At 42.3% G+C, this 20,718-nt stretch overlaps 1 protein-coding gene across 1 annotated transcript in view; it reads left to right on the forward strand.

Moving 5' to 3' along the window:
• Positions 1-15,821: 15,821 nt before the first annotated feature.
• Positions 15,822-20,718, forward strand: part of LOC134399603 (organic solute transporter subunit alpha-like) — a 31,140-nt gene continuing 26,243 nt past the window's right edge. Inside the window, exons 1-2 of the mRNA XM_063127686.1 lie at positions 15,822-16,010; positions 18,824-18,975. Coding sequence (XP_062983756.1) covers positions 15,929-16,010; positions 18,824-18,975 — 234 coding nt within the window. The 5' untranslated portion in view covers positions 15,822-15,928. The remainder of the gene's footprint in view (positions 16,011-18,823; positions 18,976-20,718) is intronic.

Consider the following 20,718-nt stretch of genomic DNA (forward strand, 5'->3'; position numbering starts at 1 on the left):
AGTGGGCATTTTATGGCGCAACCACACCTGCACATAGCAGGAAATTCTAACAAACCTGACATCTCAGAAGAGTCGAGTTTTCTGTGGTTTAGTTTTTGATGCTAAAACTGGGGAAAGGGACAGGAGGCTCATGTTGTTATCAAAATGACTCGCAAACATCCATGATTGGCCAGTCACAAGCTATAAATGGCTCATTTTAAAAAGCCCCAGGTCTTCTTGTTTGATGTGTATTTCCTCTTTAGTTAACGGGTCCATAGAATAAAAGCAGATTCCAGCATAGTATATGTGCATGGATTTGGGGAAGTATCTGGAGAATAGGCCCTGGAGTCCTAAGATCAGATTGGGGTTTGGGCAGTGAATGTCCACCTGTCACCACTTTTGTGGAACACGTGTGCTTTCAGTTTGCAACTACCATTAGGATCCATTAGGCATCACAGCTTAGACCTGGTGCCGCAGCAGGGGAGCCAAATGGCAGGTGTCACCCCTGCTGGTGTGTTTGCCTTGACTGCCTCTGCAAGAAGGCAGCACAATGTTTCCTTGCACTGCACACAGCGCCACTTCTTTCCCATGAAACATAAAAATACCCTGTGGCTTTTTATCTCATTTCCTGCCGTGTGGAATGACCAATAGCGGGAGGGCAAACAAGACCTTTAACAGTAGCAAGACCGGACCTCAAGCAAACAAACTGCGCAAATTGTGACAGTTTCCATGTGCCAAGAAAGCAGGGAGGGAAGGCTGTAGGCTGGCTCTCCACTGGAGGAGAATGAAAGGGAGAAGCCCTGTTCAGTGATCAGGTTTCCTTAGCTCTGGCGATAACAAGGACAGAGATGCAACGGAATTAACAGTACAGGCAAATGAGTTCATCATGGCTAATGTTATTACAGCAAACAACAAAAGAGTGACTAATTATTTGTCATGTAATTTCCCTACTCCCATCTACCTTTTTCTTGAGCTTTAACAAACTGGTCTGAAGCCAACTGCAGCTTCCGCTAGTAATAGTTTTAAGTACCATTAGGCCACCGTCATGGCAATTTAAATTGTCACTTTCTATTAAAAGGTCTAACTCCAACGGGTTTCAGCAGAACGTGTGCTGCTCTTACAGTGCCATTAAACAAAGAAACTCTCTTCTTGTGATGTCAGTGTGAACACATTTTAAATAAGGGTTCAGCTGTACCACACTAATTTAAACTACAGTATAGCTTTCTGCCAAAGAATAGAACCTTGATTTGGTCTTCTCCCTAAGTTAAGCTCGGTGACAGTTGCCCTGTTACTGAAACAGATTTAACCCCCCCTCTCTCTTTCTCTCTCTCTCTCTCTGTGTGTGTGTGTGTGTGTGTAAGAGAGAGAGAGAGAGAGAGAGAGAGAGAGAGAGAGAGAGAGAGAGAGAATATGTGCTGTTGCAGCTAGGAATTTCTGAAAGCCCTCTTTTCAGTAGCACTGTAAAAGTACATTACATTTAAAAAAAGCTTCACATGTTCTTTTACTAAAGTTCTTTTTTTAAAAAAAGATCTTTTATTGACTGTAGTCTTATTTTCTTTCCCCGTTTTTCAAAATAAACTTTTTGTTTATGCATGTTTGCATTTTACACACACACACACACACACGGACACCAACAATACTAAAAACAAAAATCAAGGACAACAATTACAAAAGAGAACAAGAATGGAGGATCATCTTTACATTTCCAATATAAAACCACAATTATTTCTGTAGTTTAGCCAGAGAACAGTCCTTCCATTGTTCATTTAGTTTGTTCACATTTTACTGGGCCCCAAACTAAACAAGCAAACCTAAATATGATTCAACCGAATAAAAATGAATAGCAGTTTAAGTTGACTTACATAACCAATTCTTTACCATTGGGAGCAACTTATTCTTCCATAATAATATATCCTTAAGATAAGGCAAAGTGGCTTTAGCCACTTCACTCTGAGGATGTGGGAGAATCCTATTGTTCTTTGTTGAAAGCAGGCATCAGATGGGAAAATCGTATTTCCCTACCATCACTTTTCTGTCCCACAATATGGACGATCCGCTTCCTCTTTCTTCACACAGGGAAGAAAGAGAAAACAAGCAATTACCATGTGACCCATTCAGTGGGCAGTTTGATCACACTGCTTTTCCTGCACAGCAGGAAAAGGTGGCAAGTTTTGTTTCAATTAAAAAATAGGATTTCCCAGGTCTTATTTTGTCAAGGAAAAAAGAGCAGATACATGGTAGGTGGACGGCGTCATCAAAATGATCCACAAACATCCGTAAGTGGCCAGTAACAAGAATGCTATAAAATGCTCATCTGATGACGCTCACTTGTTGAATGACACTATTCAGTTCCCAATCCAGATGGAAGCCATACAGTCCAAAAGATTATTGTGTCAGGTTGCCATCTGATTTTCCTTTCGAAGAACAAGGTTTATGCTATCTAGCATTCCTTGGATGCTTGGGAATTCAACGCACAAGCTGCCCAGTGAGAAAGCACCATAAGGTAACATTCTATATCACTGCACTGATTTGGAAAATATATATCTGCACTGATATAGCAAATATATATCTGCTGTACAGATATATATTTCTAGTTTCATTTACAAGTGTTCTAAAAGCAACATTATTTCACAGATGGAGATACTGAGCTACAGCTGTCAAGTAAAACACGTATGAAGAAGATGCACACCACCAACTCAGTCAGCTGATCAAATCAATGGTTTAGATGTGAAGTCAGCTTACCTTGATAGGCAGAGTTGCCTTAACTTGCTAGGGAAGGGACTATAGCTAAGTGGTAGAGCACACATACTTTGCATGCAAAACATCCAATTCTCAGTCTCTGGCATTTCCAGGTAGCAGGTCATTGAAGGACTTCTGCCTGAGGCCCTGAACTAGTGCCACTGCCAGGCAAAGCAGTCAATACTGGACTCTATAGACCAATTTTGTGACTTGGTATAAGACAGCGTCTTATGTTTATGGTGTTATTTGCTCCTGTCCATCATGGTGGCTTAGGTAGCTGGAACCTGAGAGTATAGGCCCTATTCCTAGCCTGTTGAGAAGAAAAGAGAGCACAGATTTTTAGGTTACTTAGCTGTGCAATCTCTTCCCTTCAGAAAGGCATTCTGTTCTGAGTCCTGCCTCTGAATTTCAGTCAGAGGAAGCCATTTCTGCTATTTTTATGCATTTAAAGTGTGTGCATTTAACATCTTAAATGATACTGCAACAGTAAAGTTATATATGACAATAAAAATAACATGTTTTATCAGCCTGGTTTCTCCCTCACTCCTGTAGGACAAAGAGTGTGCAAAACATAGACATTTCTCTGAGCGACAAGGAATCAGAGAGAATAACGCAATTACAATCTTCGATACTGGTGGCTTAATTTAGACACTGAAGAATATTTGAGCAGTAGTAATGGCTGGTATTTTATTTTAATGGCCTTTGCAGCTTTCCCCAGTATATCAGAGAGTCCCTTATGTCATGTGCAATACATTTTTGCTGAAGTGTATTAGACTTGTTAGGAGTAAATGAGTCATAACATTTCAGCTGCCTCCGTTAGGTTCTCAGTTGTTGCAGTTATTGCTCTGAAGGACACTGAGACAGTCATCTTGAGATAAATATCTCTGTGATGGTTATGGATACAATTTTTATGTCTCCACAATTACATTTCTAACTTCAAAGCACTCCACATTTTACCACTTTACAGCTATGAAAAAAGCAGCATCAGAAATCGATTCACATCTGACCCTCACAAGAATAATATGCAAGGGATGGGGATCGAAAGACATTTTCTTGACAGAATTAGGAACACTTTCTGCTTCCATTTTTTAAGGGAGAAAAGAAGATACCTGCACTTATCAAATAGCTTCTGGATTCAGTGGTAATTGGGGAACGAGTAAGCAGGAAGAGGACAACATTATGGCTGAGAGGGTACAGATGTAGCAAAGAGGTTATTTTAGGTACCATTGAAAAGAAAAGGCAATGGGAGATAGAATGAGCCTTTAATCCAGACATGGGTCAGTCACAATATATGAAAAATGATTGGGTAATAATGCCATGTTGCCAACGTTGGAGTTCAAATATTGTGTTACTCTTTTGCTATTGGCTTTGGCAGTCAAAGAATGGAGCCAATAACAACAGTTCTAATTTCTGCCATACAGTCTACCACCACTGCCATGTCTATGGTTTTCTGTCTTGCCTGAGGAAGCAACTGCACCAAGCCAATCAGGAGAGATGTTGGACATAGAACAGCCAGGCAGGCTGGCCTCCATTTTCATGGCAGATGTCTTGTGTGCATGTAAATTAAATGGTGCCAGTTCTTTTGGTAGCAGTCCAGTGCAGACACACAGTAACAAAAAAGAGAGGGGAACATTTGTGTGTGTGTGGCTATAGGAAATGTCTGTGGAAACTGGCCAGCAGAATTAAAACAAATCAGCCATATTGGGGATTGGGGGGAAAGGCTACAAGTGACTATATATTATCTCCAGGATCAGAGTATAAATTATCAGAGAAACTAGTAATTCAGAGCACACTGGGGGAGGGCTGTTGCCCTCATGTCCTGCTGGCGAGTTTCCCATAGACTTCTGGTTGACCATTGTGGGGAACAGGATGTGTTGGATTAGATAGGCCTTTGCTCTGATCCAACAGGGGTCGCCTTATGAATTCTACATATATGAAAATATTTTGTGCTATCAAGGTCATGTTACTTCTAGCACTTTGGATACCTTCCAACCTTAACTCATTTTGTCACTGGATGCCTAGGTTTGATATGTATAGGTTGTATTTCTCTCAGAGCAGATATCAATATAAGAATATGCTAACAGTCCAATGAGGTGAATATCTGCAGTGATGGTTGCAGGTTTTTGAGGGCCCTTGGGCAAGACACCCTCAATGGGTCCCTCCCTCTACCCTCCTATCACCATTGTCACCAGCTGCTATTGCTCCTCATCCTCTTTCTCATCATTTCCACCACTTACCTGCTTAATAGGTAGAGAGCAAGTAAGCAAGTAGGCCGTGGTATCTACTGCTCATGCTCACTACTACTACTGTTGTCTGGGCCAGAGTGAGAGGCAGGTGAACAAACAGGTTGCAATGGTAAAGACGAGGGGACAGCCAGGCAGCTCTTGTCCATGGGCCTCTGCTGGGGTGTGAGCCCTCAGCAGGTGCTCCCAAGTGCCTACCTTTGACACCAGCCCTGCAGATCTGCTCCATGCTCGGTGGATATTTGGACTAATTGTAGACTTTTCAAAGTTATTGTCTGTTACGTTGAAAATAATAAATTATACTCTACCTTTAACTCCTTTGCTGTTGGAACATACAGTACATCTGTCACATTTACTGGCCAGAATATTGCTAACTTCCAATTGGAAGTTGGTCATAACCCCCAGTATTCAGGATTGGTATAACTTTTTATAATGTCATGTTTATGAATAAACTGATCACTAATAAACCTTTATATAAGACAATACATTGACTGAAAAAGCTTGGTAATATTTTATGACACATTATATCAGATTTCTAAAGACCTTTTGGTTCCTAAGCATATTATTGTTCCTAAGCATATTCGTAAGTATAGAAAGGCAGGGTATAAATAAATAAATAAATCCTTGTTATATAATGTTGTATACATTTTTCTGTAGGATTTTCTTTTTCTTTTCTTTTTTAAAAAAAACATTCTCCCTTCCCATATGGGTAGAAAATGACTGCTTGTACGAATTGTCCATAACAGGAACGTTTCTGTCTCCCTCTTCCAGCAGCATCCTCTGTATCACCAGAGAAGCCACTTTGGAAGGTCAGGAGATCCTCCAAAGCAGCATTCAATGGCTTCCAACAGAAGGTAAAACTGGCAGGCCCCCTTTACATCTGTGCAAGTGATTTATGTGTACTCACAGGAGCCCGTAGATCTTGGTCCACAGGGTGCTCACTCTAAAAGTCCTTTTTGCCTCTGGTTTGAGAGGCTGAGTTCTATGCACAGCAGTCTGCTTAAGACAGTTCTGCATAATGCTTCTCAGAATGATGAAAATACTCATTTCAAGAAGATGCTACATTAATATTTTGAATGGCAACAAACAAAATAGCTGCATGAAATGAGATGCATGAGCAGAATTTCAAAGGCTGATGTGGAGGTCAGTGCTCCTTTTCCAATTCAAATTATTTTCCATTACTTACTTGTGGACATTTTCCAGTTTACTTAATGCACCACTTTGAGTGTGTAGGGAGGGACCCTGTACATTAACGCTGCTGGCAGCATAATGGCAGTGTTCTAAGATCTACATTAAGATAAGGTGGAACTCATGTGTTTGAAACCACTGCTATTAGAGTCCTATTACAGTGTTGTGTGGGTAGCTAGACATACAGGAAATACACAGATCTAGATGCCATATTTCATACACTAGCATTATTTCTTTTTTAAAGGCAAGAAATTGCTTTTTTATTTAGACTTTAGGCAATGAATTTTGGCCCTCCATTGTTGGTGCTGGCACTCCCATGTTAATTTTGAATTAATAATCTTTATTACAATTGTATCTATAATCTAGAAATCGCTTTGATGCTCTTTTTATGTATTTATCCACTTTGGCCATCCTGAGGCTCTTAGTGAGTCAAGACAGAGTTGCATTTTCAAATCCACATTTGTCTGATACAGTTCCATCTCATGAAATATATGCACCAAAATGCCCATATTAGTGGAACTAAAGACAACTAAAAGAGTAACTAAAAGGGCAACTAAAGTGATCAAGGGGCTGGAGCATCTCCCCAGTGAGGGAAATTTACAACAGTTGGGATTCTTTAACTTGGAAAAAAGGAAGCTGAGGGGAGACATGACAAAGGTGTACAAAGTTATGTTAGCAGAACCACCTCCATTTTGGGTGAAAAGAACATTTGGGTGAAAAGAACATTGATCTAACAGTTATGCATGGTGTGAAGAATGTGGATAGGGAGACATTTTTCTCCCTCTCTCATAATACTAGAACCCAGGGTCATCCCATGAAGCTGATTGGTGGGAGGACAAATAAAAGGAAGTACTTCTTCACACAGCACATAGTTAAATTATGTAAGACAGTGGCCAACCAGCTGTTGACCAGGAACCCACAAGCAGGCCATGGATGCAACAGCACCCTCCTGCCCATGTCAGCAACTGGTGTATATAGGTTTACTGCCTCTGATACTGGAGGCAGAACACAGCCATCAGGGCTAGTAGCCATTGATAGCTTTCTCCCCCAGAAATTTATCCAAACTAGGAGACATCTGTATTCTAGCACAAAACAATGAAAATGAATAGGGTTAATGATGCCTTACATCACCTTGTAAATTTTACTTAGAACAACAGACTATCATAGGCAAGCAGGATAGATCACAGACAAGCAGAATAATTTCTGGCCTAATCTTCCTTTGCAACTTTTCCTCGACAACACCAAGCAGGATATTGCACCATGAAAGCGGTATGAAAGTGGTATATAAAAGGCAGGAGCCACACCAAGCAGGATATGGCACTATGGAAGTGGTATGGAAGTGGTACGTGGTGTGTGTCAATGGGCCCCAATAGTTGTCAGGGCACTTCAATACTGCTGTAAAGCAGTAGTGTGGCTCCTGCCTTGTATATACCACTTTCATGGTGCAATATCCTGCTTGATGTTGTCGAGGAAAAGTTGCAAAGGAAGATTAGGTCAGAGATTATTCTGCTTGTCTGTGATCTATTCTGTTTGCTGATAGTCTGTTGTTCAAAGTAAAATTTACACAGTAATGTAAGGCGTCATTAACCCTATTGATTTTCATTGTTTTGTGCAAAAATCCAGATGTCTCTTGTGGAATCCAGATTCCTGGGCTTTGATACTTTGATTAAAAGATTCCATTTGACATTAATACGGAGTTAAAAACCTTTCTAAAAAGTTAGGTGACTTTCTGTTAAGTATTTACGGCAATTTTTGAAAAACTTTTATTGTTGAATACATGTCAGTTAATTATTTAAGAGGAAAAAATACATAATCTGGTAGATCAAAATTAGAAACTAAAGCATTAGAAAGCAGAGTTAAGACCATCTAAGCTGTCTGAACTTTACTTCAGTACCTTTTCTATTGTGTATACAACCAATACCTTGTTTGCATGAGTAAGAGCATTTTGTTTAATTAGCTTTTGATAAAGCCATTTGGAAGTTTTAATCCTGCAGCCTCCTACCAGTTAATTCCATCATAATTAGCCTTCTGTAGTTTGGGGAGTGTCATGATGAGGCCTTTAGCAGTTTAAGGATTACCTGGATGACAGACATGCTGTAGCATCATTCTAATAATAGCCTTTGTGCATTCTCCAGGGCTACCTCTGCTCCAATGTACCTTCAGCCTATCGTCTTCTCCAACCTACCTTTAACAGGAATTATTATTATTATTATTATTATTATTATTATTATTATTTATATCCTGCCTTTTTCCCAGTACTGGGGCTCAAGGCAGTTTACGAGATTAAAACATGTACAATTAAAACATATAAATATATGTTTACAAAAGTACTCTGGACAAAAGTAATTTCTAGCCTGGGAACTTGAGGCTGTGCTTTGGTGACATGATTATTTTACTACCCATACTTGTCCTGCTCATTTATTTGGACTGGAGGTGATCAGAATAGGAGTAAACACAAACTCATTCATCAATTTCATTTCTATATTGCCCAATAACCAAAGATCTCTGGGCACTTTACAAAAATTACAGAACAAAAACAATATAAAAACGTTAATATAATTTTTTAAAAAAACTTAAAACGCTTACAATAGTATGCTGAAATGATGGCAATGTTAATGCCATGTGGATTTCAGTGGGGAGAGCATACCCCAATTGTGTATGTGTGTGGGCTACTACCAAAAAGGCCCTCTTCCTTATTGCCATCCTCTGAGCATCCCTTGGAGGAGGCGCTTGGAGAAGGGCCTTAGATGTTGATGGTGGTGCTTTGGTGTTGTGAGACCTCAGGCATCTGCACGGGAAGGAACACAAGTGCAGAGTTGCCGCCACCACTGCCACCGCGCTGAGCACTGGGGGGATGGGGGAGGAATGAGGCAGCTAGAGGGGGGCGAAGAGAGGGACGAACAGCAGCCGAACCACCTCTCCTCCCTCTGACCTTCCTCTCCTCCCCCCCATTCTTATTTTTATTTATTTACAGAGACACACAGGGCTCTGCTGAGCCCATAGAGGTCTGCCCCTTTCCCTGTCCAGCTGATGGCAACTGATCAGGGGGTGCCATCAGCTGTGACACACTTCTGCAGCCAAAAAAGTCAGTGTAAGTGCCCACCTTTTTTTCAGAGAAGTTTCTGGGGTTTGCCGCCAGATGGCTTCGCAATGGCGGCTGCGTAATGTAGATGACCTGCCACTACAGCGAATCCATCCCGGGGCAAACCTTTCATCAAGACAATGTAAGGGTATATAGGTCAAAACTAGCATCTTGAATTGGGCTTGGAAACAGGCAGGCAGGCAGTATAAGTGGGTATTATATGTTCAGAATTGGTATTATATGTTCAGAACACATGGACCCTACTCTCAATCTGGCCACTGCATTTCGAATAAGCTGTACCCCCCCCCCCAAAGGCAATCCCACATATGACACATTGCAATAATCTAATTTGAAGGTTACCAGAGCATAGATAACTGAAGCCAGGATATCCCTGTCCAAATAGGGGATTAGTTGGGCCACCAACCAAAGTTGGTAGAAGGCACTCTATCCCAATGAGGCCACCTGAGCCTCAAGTGACAGTGATGGCTCCAGGAGAACTCCTAAACTACCCTCATTATAGGAACATACATTTTAGAATTGAGTTGTGGCGCTAAAAACATGTTCCAGTTTGATCATGATCTTCTCTTAGACTCCCTTCATGACCTTGGACTTTGTGGCTCTGTCTATAACTGGTTTGCCTCCTATCTAGTGGGTCGCTCTTTCAGCGTGTTGGCTAATGGCAGCTCGTCTTCCTCCTTTCCCCTTTCAGTAGGGGTCCCGCAAGGCTTGGTGCTTGGCCCATTGTTGTTTTCCTTATACATGTTGCCCTTGGGTAAGCTTATTCAATCTCACGGCCTCCAATATCATCTGTATGCCGATGATACACAATTATATCTCTCATCTCCGGAACTTTCTCCTGATGTTCACGATCATATCTCGGCATGTCTTTCAGATATCTCAGCTTGGCTGCTTCATCATCGTTTGAAACTTAATATGGCAAAGACTGAATTGCTTGTTTTTCCTCCTAAACCTTCCCCTCATCTCTCATTCTCTCTTACTGTCAATGATGTTACGCTTACTCCGGTCAAGGAAGCTCATAGTCTTGGCTTTATATTTGATTCCTCGCTCTCCTTTATTCCTCATATTGAGGCAGTAGCTAAATCCTGTCGTTTTTTTCTGTATAATATTGCCAGGATTCAATCATTTCTGTCTGTCTCTTCTGCCAAGACGCTTGTTCATGCATTGGTTATTTCTCGGTTGGACTACTGCAACCTTCTTCTCACTGGCCTTCCTTCTTCTCACATCAGTCCGTTGGTCTCGGTCCACCACTCTGCCGCTAAGATCATCTTCTTGGCTCGCCGCTCTGATCATGTTACTCCACTTCTGAACTCTCTTCATTGGCTTCCAATTCACTTCAGAATCCAATATAAACTTCTCCTGTTGACCTACAAAGCTTTTCACGGTCTAGCTCCTGCCTATCTCTCCTCTCTCATCTCACACTATTGCCCCGCTCGTGCTCTTCGTTCCTCTGATACCATGTTTCTCGCCTGCCCAAGGGCCTCTACTTCCCTTGCTCGGCTTCGTCCATTTTCTTCTGCTGCCCCTTACGCCTGGAACGCTCTTCCAGAACATCTGAGATCCACAAGTTCAATCGCAGCTTTTAAAGCTCAGCTAAAAACTTTTTTTTTTCCTAAAGCTTTTAAAACCTGATGTTGTTTGGACTCTATACCGTTAGTTTTACCCTACCCTGTGCCTGTTTACCCTACCCAGTGCCTGTTTGCATTCTCTTCCCCTCCTTATTGCTTTACTATGATTTTATTAGAATGTAAGCCTATGCGGCAGGGTCTTGCTATTTACTGTTTTACTCTGTACAGCACCATGTACATTGATGGTGCTATATAAATAAATAATAATAATAAATAATAATAATAATACAGTTTTGACCCTTGTGAACTCTGGCTCAAATGGGCCCAGAACGCTGTGATCAGACTGTTATCTATGGGCAGCAGGACAGATTGGTTTTTTTTGCTAGCTTCATTGGCTTCCAGTCTGTTTCCAGGCTCAATTCAAAGTGGTAGTTTCTGCGTTTAAAGCCCTACTTGGCCTGGAACTGGGGTATTTGAGGAATACTTCCTCCCAAATAGACTTCTCTCCTACAAATATCCCCTCTGCCCCTGCTTTTGTTTTACCTTAGCTAAAAGGGATTTGCAGTTTGTGAATCCATGTTTGCAAAGCTAAGATGTCATTCTGCCCTGAGATCCTGCTGTTGTAGAAAGAGTGGGGCAAGTACCTAATAAATGAAAATACACTGAATTAATATTGGGTGAGGAGAAACATTCACCTTTTAAAATTGTTATTACAGTAATTGACAGAAAGTGGTTTTGCTCCTACAAGGTTTCACAGATGGGGAGTTTTCATTGCTAGTAAACCATGATGAGCAGTACAAATCTGCCTACAGGACTTATCTGTATTGTGGCTATACTTATGCTGAACATATCATAAGTTTTCAAGGGCAGCATTAAACCTTGCTGGATATCACGCAGACTGAGATTTGTTGCTTTTATCTGGAATTCTATACATGTGTTCATCCCTCTTCTTCTTTTTCTATTCTCACTATAAACAGATAAAGATATCAGTAAACTTCAATTCCTCTTATCTGCTATGTGGTTTACTCATCTTACTGGGTAGTCTGTCAACTGGCAGTGTATCACTTGAAAAGTTCTGCTCTATCCAGGGCCAGATCTACATGGAGCTTTTACTCTGGTGCTACTACGTCTCATACACAATTATGGCACATGACGCTCCCGCCTCTCCACAGTAAAATGCTGTAAAACACACCATTTTGCAAAGTCATTTTGTGATGAATTTTTGCATTGCACTGGTTTCAGTGCAGTTTGGGAGCCAGTGTGATCTCAACTTGCGATACTGGCTTCAGTGAGGGCTGGGGAGAGCAACGCTGCGAGGAGGACAGGAAAGTTGTGCCAGCAAAGGGTGGAGCCAAGGAGAGGAGCTGGCTTCACCCTCCAAAATTGTGTGTGTTTGTTTTTTCAAAATAAGCCTTACTCCTGAAAAAGTGATGAGATAATCACTGAAGAAATTATCCCTGGATTTAGAAGATCTTATCAACTTTAGGCCAGTGGCAAATGTTTCTTTCCTGGGTAGGTGGTTGTTGACCAGTTCCAGATGCTCTTGGATGAGGCTGATTATCTGGATCCATTTCAGTCAGGCTTCAGGTTGGGTTTTAGCATGGAAACGATCTTGGTTGCCCTGTATGAAAACCTATGTTGGGAGAGGGACAGAGGGACCCTGTTGATTCTCCTTGATTTTTGGCAGCTTTCCGATACCATTGACCAAAGTATCGTTCTGGGGTGATTGTCTGAGTTGGGAGTGGGGGGTAGTGCAGCAGTGGTTTTACTCCTAAATGGATGTTGGCTCCAGAAAGTGGCACTTGGGAGACATTTCTTGGCCCTATGGATTCTCCAATATGGGGTTCTGCAGGAGGCAGCTTCGCCCCCTATGCTAGTTAACATCCCTATGGAAGTGTTCAATGGGTGGGGTCAATAGGGGTTTGGGAGTATGCTGCCACCAGTATGTTGATGACACATACCTTTATTTCTCCTTTTTATCATCATCAAGTGAAGTTGTGAATGTGCTACATTGGTGCCTCGTTACAACAGTGGACTGGATTAGGGCTAATAAACTGAAGCTTAATCCAGACCTAGTCTGAGATGCTTGGGGCTGGCAAGGGAGGCGGTCAGGTGGACCTTCCCCTTGTTTTGGTGCTCCGCGCCCCCCCCCCCGAAGGGCTAGGCCTACTCCAGGCTCCATGGCACTCGTTTGGGGACTGGCGAGGGTGCCGTCTGGGTGGCTCTGCACCTCATCATCCTTCTGTGCCTCCAGTGGCCGCTCAAGAAGAATCATATTTAATGTGGGCAAAAATACTTCGCTACAAGGGGAGGAAGGACCACAATCAGGGCAGGACATAGTCAATGTCATCTGAGTCCTTTGCCACAATAGCAGACAATAACGTGGGCATCATGGGAGTCCTTTGCATGGATTGCGCCATGATAGTAGGCTATAACAGGAGCGTGATGAAGCTCTATATGGGGCTGCCTTTGAATGTGGGGATTTGCATGTAAAAATATGCTTCTGTAAGAGGGTGGAACCCTACACTCAGAAACACAGCATGTTATGGAGAAGACTAGGTTGACTCTTTCCCCAACACACTAATTTGGGAAAGTCTTCCTAACATACTAATTCAAACATGCAGTACCTGCAGCCTGTAGAAAAGTTTGAGACTGTACTTCATTACTGTAGAAATTAGGACCATATAACATTGCCAAGCTTCAAGACAAAATCAGGAAAGGCTGCATACTTAAAAAGGTCAATTTCTGTACATCAGAATAGCTTATCTGCTAACATTTATATTTCAAGCAATTATAAGAACTCATCTCAAATCAGAAGAAGTCCCTTTGATTCCAGTACATTGGAGTTAAACACAAGCTTTCATAGAAATACTGTTTAATTTAGGCTAATTCAGAGCCTATACTTATACTTTCATTTTCTTAAATGACTTTCTGCAAAAAGCATTACTAGAACTGCTAGATTGAAATTAGACTGTAACGTTGGGTATTCAATAGAGAGTTCAGCTGTATTGTCTCGAATACCACTACATGGAGCTGGAATGTTGTTGAAGCATGAGACATCTCCTACACATTTTTTTTAAAAAAATTGTTTACCAGCTTATTATAAACACACTTTAAAGTCATATCCTGGAATAGGCGCACACACAAAAAAACCCCTTTTCTTTTATATTGCTATATTGAACAGGACTATCGCTCCTTCCAGTATGATATAGTTCTTTCAGCAGTGGGTGATACTTGATAGCTTCGGAGGTGATTTTAAACATCTCCCTATCAAGAATTTAGCCTTGTATTACCCTGTAGGTGGGAAGAAGAAGAAAAAAAATCCTTGACCCTTGCACCGATCACTGAAATTACACAAGCATTAATACATTTTTATTATCAAGCATTGAATCATCCAGTCAGTTTTAAAATTAAAGCTACAGGCCATAATCTAACACAGTTAGGCACATTTAATCCTACTGATTTCAATGCCCTTGACTCTGCTGGATTGTGACCAGCATATTTAACTTTCAAGATGTCTCATTTGATAGAGGATTTAAAAAACAACAACTTTATTTCATCTCCATAACTAACCCACCGAATATTACATTATTATCATGAATCAAGATTTAAAAGTACTATTATTTATAATACGAGCAACATGGCCTTTCCCCCCACATAGAATGTCTATGTATTCCCCTCAAAACACAGTAAATAGTGAAAGCAAACTCCTCTGGGCCAACCCCACCATTAGGCCATTTTGTGGGGAACATGTGGCCCTCCAAATGTCGTTGGGCTGCAACTCTCAGCAGCCCTAGCCAGCATAGTCAGTGGTGAAGGATGATGGGACCTGCAGTCCAACAACATCTGGAGAGCCCCATATTCCAAAACCCTACATTATGAAGAGTGAGGCAGCTGCCTCAGGCAGCTAATTTGTGGTGTCATGAAAGGGCAGCAAATAGTTCATTATTTCATGGGAATGGCCCTTGTGGGCTTTTCTATCTCACATGCCAAAATAATTCAGCCAGCCTTGGATACTGTGTACCTCGAGAAGGAGGGAGCACTGGGTCTGAAGATTTATCATTTTATCTAGGGCTGGGACTTCATGTGATGGGAATAGCTTGCATGATAGTGTGAGTGAAGCATTTCTATTTTATCATTCTCCTATACATGGATTTTAATATTAAGCCATCTTAAAGCCTTCTTCTAATGTGTTTAGCATTTACATGAGACCAAGGTCTGCTGCTCCTAATAGAACATGTTGGTCTCAGGTATGCACATCAGGCATGAAGGTTATGTGAACATGTTCTAAGATTAGTATCTTCTGCAATGTTCAGCAATTCTGTGGCAGATGTGTGTGGATTTCTTGGAAGAAATGAGGAGAAAGTTTGAAGTCCGCAGAATATACCTTTGATTTAGCATTGGTTCTTTCCAACTTCTTATGTAACAGCATCCATAGGTAACACACTTACAACAACAACATAGGAACATAGGGAACTGCCCAGTATTGTCAACATGCCTACCTCGAGATGCCAGGGATTGAATCTGGGACCTTCCAAGTGCAAAGCTGGTGCTCTACCACTGAGCTACGTTCCTTCCCAAATATGAATCTTTGTTAAGATGGAACAAAAGGGAATGTTAGTAAAACATCAAAGCACAATGGCATTCTTTCTGTAGAACGTTGTGCATAATGATACGGAAATGTGCTGTTTTCAGCTTTGCACCCTGCTGAGGGCAATGAAGCTGGTAACAGTTGGTGGAAAAGGTGTGGCACACCCACCTAACATCAGACCGCCCTTTCGGTCTTAGATCTTGCTTTCTTGTTTCATCTTTTTTGGCCCTTTATACTTGGCTGCCAGTGCTTTGTCACGAATCTCTGCATTTCACCTGGCTAATGTTTTGCTACCTCTTATTTTGTGGAATTGTAGAAGAAAAGTAGCAGAGCATTTGGAGAGTCAAACACCACTGTTTCCAAATGTGTCGGTCACAGAAATCAGCCAGCTTGACTGGACAAACAAAGAGAAACTAGAAGCAGGCTATTCTCAGTCTCCTCTACGACTGTTCCAGTCAGAGAAAGAAAAGACACTGAATACCAACGGCTAGAGAGAAAAGAAGGGATAAGTGTTCTTGGAATGGAAGAAGTAGGAAATAATAGCACGTTGGATCCTGCCTGTTCTGCAAATGAACCTCCATTCGCCCAAGTAATATTGAAAAGTAAGTTCTTCTATTGTGGATAAATAACGAAAGTATGTGGGAAGAGATCCTTCTTTGGGTGTTTTTCAGACTGATCAAAAGTGTGTGGGGGTGTCTTAAGTTTTTTAAGACCTTTTCTTTTCATTGCACTTTGGGGCTGACCTACTTTTTAAATGGTACATGAAATTAGGAGAAAATATTCATGCCCACCAGAAGGATTGAAAAGTAAATTGAGTCCTAATGTTGAATGCATAACAACTTTGAATGGTGGATAGTTCACCCATAACTTTTACGTTAAAGAGAGCTGTAACACAGAGATGTGGTCCATATCAGTAGGAAATGCCACTGATCAGGGATGAGGAACTTCAACTATGTGGATCAAAATAGGGACTTCCCACAATGCTTCTGCCCTGGCACTGTATTAACAGTTTTACTAGCCAGCCAGGTTAGAACTTAAACATTACAGCATTTCTGCTGCTGTCAAGTAGGTATGGGATTGTTTCTCAGCATTCAGGATGGACCAACAAAATGGCTTGGGAGACTTATATAGCCTAACTTCTGCAAATACTGTGATATGACAATAAGACATAAAAGTAACATTTAGCTGTGCAGAGATCATAAGGATTCCATCCAATGTCATGTAAGCAGACTTCCACTTGTGCAACAAGACCTCCCCTTGTTCTGCTCCTGCACCCCCAGGCATCTCCCAGTTTGCTCCAGATGGTCCCCCCCAACCCTCTGGGGCAGATTTGGGGTGTGAATGGGGGGCTGCAGGAGAGAGTGGAAATCTGTTCTATTTTGGTTTCTGTTCCATGGGCAGATGGTTGGCATTGGATAGAACCCCTCAGGACCCAACTACCCTTGATTAGGATCTACTGCAGCTTTGTTTTGTTTTAAAGAAGCTTATCTCACCGGGTTCTGCAATGTTGTGAACAAAACTGGGATGATGTCTAAACAACAAATGCAGGTTAGAAAGGGAGATTTACATTTGCCCTGGGGCTGTCTCCACAGTGCCAAGTTGGTGTCACTCTGCTGCCAAATCCCGCAGTATCACTGGTGCAGGGGGGTGGCAAATAATCCCCATCGGGGGAGGCAGCGTGGTCTTTTTGGCAGCCATTAGGCTCACCAGGCTTGCCCCCTCCCATGGCTTCTGGCAACCAAGGAGAGGTTGCCTTCTGCCTGGGAATGCCCCTGAGTAGTTCCAGTGCGAGGACAGATGATGGAATAGCCACACTAACCGCGCATGGGTAGGAAAAGTCTGCTGCAGATCTTCGGCTCTTTGCCCCAGGATGGCTCCGAATCGGCACCTGTGTCATATAACTGACACCATGCAGATTTTGAGACACCCCAGAGATCCCAGAGCATATAGACAAGCCCCGGTGTCAGTCGTTGGAGTTACATATCTTGGGCTGTTCATCTGGAATCACGGCTAAGACTTGCTGCCAATTAACTATTTTTTAAGTGCTTCTTGCCATAAAACACACATTTTTACAAAGTTGTTTCGTGATGGATTTTCCCATCATGTTGGCTTCAGTGCTGTTTGGGAGTCTACATGACCTCAACTTGCGATACTGGCTTCGGCAGCGGCTGGGAGAAACAGTGCTGTGAGGAGGAATGGAAAGTTGTGTCGGCAAAGGATAGAACCGAGGAGAGGAGTTGGCTTCACTCTCTGCTGATTGTGTTTTGCTTTTTACCCAAATGAGCCTTACTCCCGAGAAAGTCAGCCCATTGCTTTTGGTTTTTTTTAAAAAAATCTCCCCTTTTGTGCAGGTACACATATTCACATTAGACTAATGGCCTCACAGAACAACTAGCTGAAAACAGCCCAGTTAAACATGTCTGCTCAGAAGTAAATTACATCGTCTTCAATTGAAACTACTTAGCACAGGACAGGAGGGAGAGGTGGGGAATTGGGAATTGCTTTGCGGTTCCTTTTAAATCTCCGCTTATCAGCTGCACCGGACCTCACATAGGTTTAGCGACTTTAGCTTGTTGATGTGTTTTACATCTCTGCTTATTCACTGCAGCAGACCTGCACGTAAGTTTAATGGTTCTAAAAAAGAAGAAGGAAGCTTGTTGATGCTATGAGACTCCTCCCACATATGCCTGAACTAATGCTGTTTCTCGTGCAGTCCGCCACGCGAAAGCATTTGTTTTCTTATGTATAAGCTGCTTTGAACGGCTGCGTGTGCCATGGGAGGAGCAAATCCAAATGGATGAAAACACAGTTTTAAACTAAATCGCATGGGAAATTGTTTCCATGTAGATTACCTCCAGGGTAGTCCTTCAAAGAGAGGATGCCTTCAATCAGAGGATGGTCCTGTGGCAGCTTTTCAAATACAGTGGCCTCTGTAAAAGACAACACATGTCACCTGAGCCCTTCCTCAGGTTCACCTAACACTATCTAGAAATTTTCAGCTCTCTCCCTCTGCCTCTGTCTTCAATTCAAATTTCCTAATTGTTTTTCTCTCTCTCTGTCCCCTCCTTCCATTGGTTGGGCATCATCTTCTCCAAGCTTTGATCTGCAGAGAGATTTGCAGGTGTCAGGAGGTACCATCTCCTCATACCATTTGCTTAAGTTCCATTGATGACACGTCAGACGGCCCGTCTAGACTATTACCCAGCAATGAAAGAAATGTTGGTCAGCAGCCATAGCAATGTGGTAAACATAATTCTAGGGCCCAAGACTGTGAACTAATTATGTGCTTAATATTGTTCATTTTATGAAGAAAAGGCAAATGTACATATATTAAACATATTCATTAACTGAAATCTAACATTTCTTTATCAGGTGCAATAGTTTAAATTCACAACACTTTTTTTTATTCCTTCAGGCTTTGATTTAACAGGAATATTGCTCCTTGCCATGCTGACTTTAATGACATTGACTGCCAACTTGGTGTTTGCAGAGGAAGTTTTCTACATCTACCGCAAAATTCCCCACTCAAAAAGGTCAATTTTTGTTTGGATAAATGGAGTTGCTCCAGTAAGTTGAAGGGAAAAAAATTGAATTCAATATTGAAAAGCCAAATAGTTTTCACATTTAGAGGTGTGTGTGGGGAGAAAAGAATTTCAAGATAGCAGTCCATAGTAAGGGTATCCTGGGATGTCTTTATTATGGGGCATCAGGGCAGGGCCAGCCCTACCATTAGACAGAGTGAGGCAGTTGCCTCTGGCAGTAGATGCTGGGTGATATGGAGGGGGTAGCAGTGGCAGCCTCCTGACTGTTCCCCTCTGTAGGAGGAAAGATCTGGGGAGACATCCTGCCCTGCACGCATAAGCTAGCCTGCTGTGTTCAGGTGAGATGGAGGATATTGTTTAGACACCAGTGTTGAAGTAAGATTCAACTGCCAATCCAGTTGGCTTCTGTAGGTGGAATGTTGGGGTGCTGTCTTGTGCTTCGCCCTAGGCAGCAAAATGTCTTGGGATGGCCCGGCTTAAAGGGTTGCTTTCCGCTTAATGATCAAGGCCATACTTTTCATGCAGACAGCCCCAGGTACAACCCCCCGCATCTCTAGATAAAAGGATCAGGTAGCAGGTGCCCAAAAGACAGTCCCTGCCTGAGACCCAGGAGAGTTGCTGCCAATCAGATTAAAGAACCCTGGCTAGATAGACAAAGGGCATATCTACACTACAAGGGTATAGGGGGAGGATCGCGGACTTACTGGCTTCCGCAATCCTCCCTGGGTGTCTAGATGGCCGTGTGACGTCCCAGAAGTATGCAACCATTTTTAAAAAACAACAACAAGAGGAGTGCACTTGTGCTCCACTGCAAAAGTTTTTTTAAAAAACAAAACCCGACCCTGCTCCCCATCCCCCACCCCCAATGGGCACAGACTGGCGCTGTGCAGCTCCATGCCCATTTCAGTTATCCCACTACTTGCAGGGAGGACAGGACAACCTAGGAGCAGCAGCCACACGGCCGCACTCCGCGGGATATTCCCAGAACGTCAGAAAAGTCAGTTTTTCCACAGTTCCTGGTATCCCGGGGTAATTCCTTGCTCGTCCGTGGTTGCCACCTGGATCCTCTGTGGGATCCTCATGTGGACACACAGGGGCAACCCAAGGACTACCTTGGGATATAGGCATGGTGTAGACATGCCCAAAGAGTCCGGTCTAGTACAAGGTGGCAAGCTACGTTGGCACTAGGCTACTCGCCTACGCAACGTCAGGTTCCTCCATCTCATTTTTCCTGAAGGGGGAGGTTCCACTCTGATTATTAGTTATGCTTAACTTTAAACTAGATAATAATGAATTACGTCTAAGGCTACTTCAAGATGGGTGGTTCCTATTCCTATCTAATCATTGTCCTTCTGTTGTAAGCAACAACAAGCGGAACTGCAATTGATTTTCTACACTCTGGGAAGGATTTTTCTTTATGTACACCCCACTATGTTCTATCCATACCCATGGGCTTGACATAGTTGCTGTGAATCAATATAGGATCGTGTGAGGGTTAAACAACCAAACGACAGACCATGGGTTATGCTAGGATTGTTTAACACTCGTACAACCCCTGTTGCCTGGGTTCACATAATATGACAAGCTGCAGCATGGCACTGAATATTCTAATCTTTCCCATAACTTGCCAGCATATGCCACAGCCCACTGTGGCTTAAATCAACTAGGTGGGATAAATAAGCCACAGTAGGCTATTTTTATCATACAAATTGTATAATTCACTATAATGCTTGTGGTGGGTGTCTTTTGATTATTTAAAATTGATCTT

Source organism: Elgaria multicarinata, chromosome 5, assembly GCF_023053635.1.
Source record: "Elgaria multicarinata webbii isolate HBS135686 ecotype San Diego chromosome 5, rElgMul1.1.pri, whole genome shotgun sequence".
NCBI lineage: Eukaryota > Metazoa > Chordata > Lepidosauria > Squamata > Anguidae > Elgaria > Elgaria multicarinata.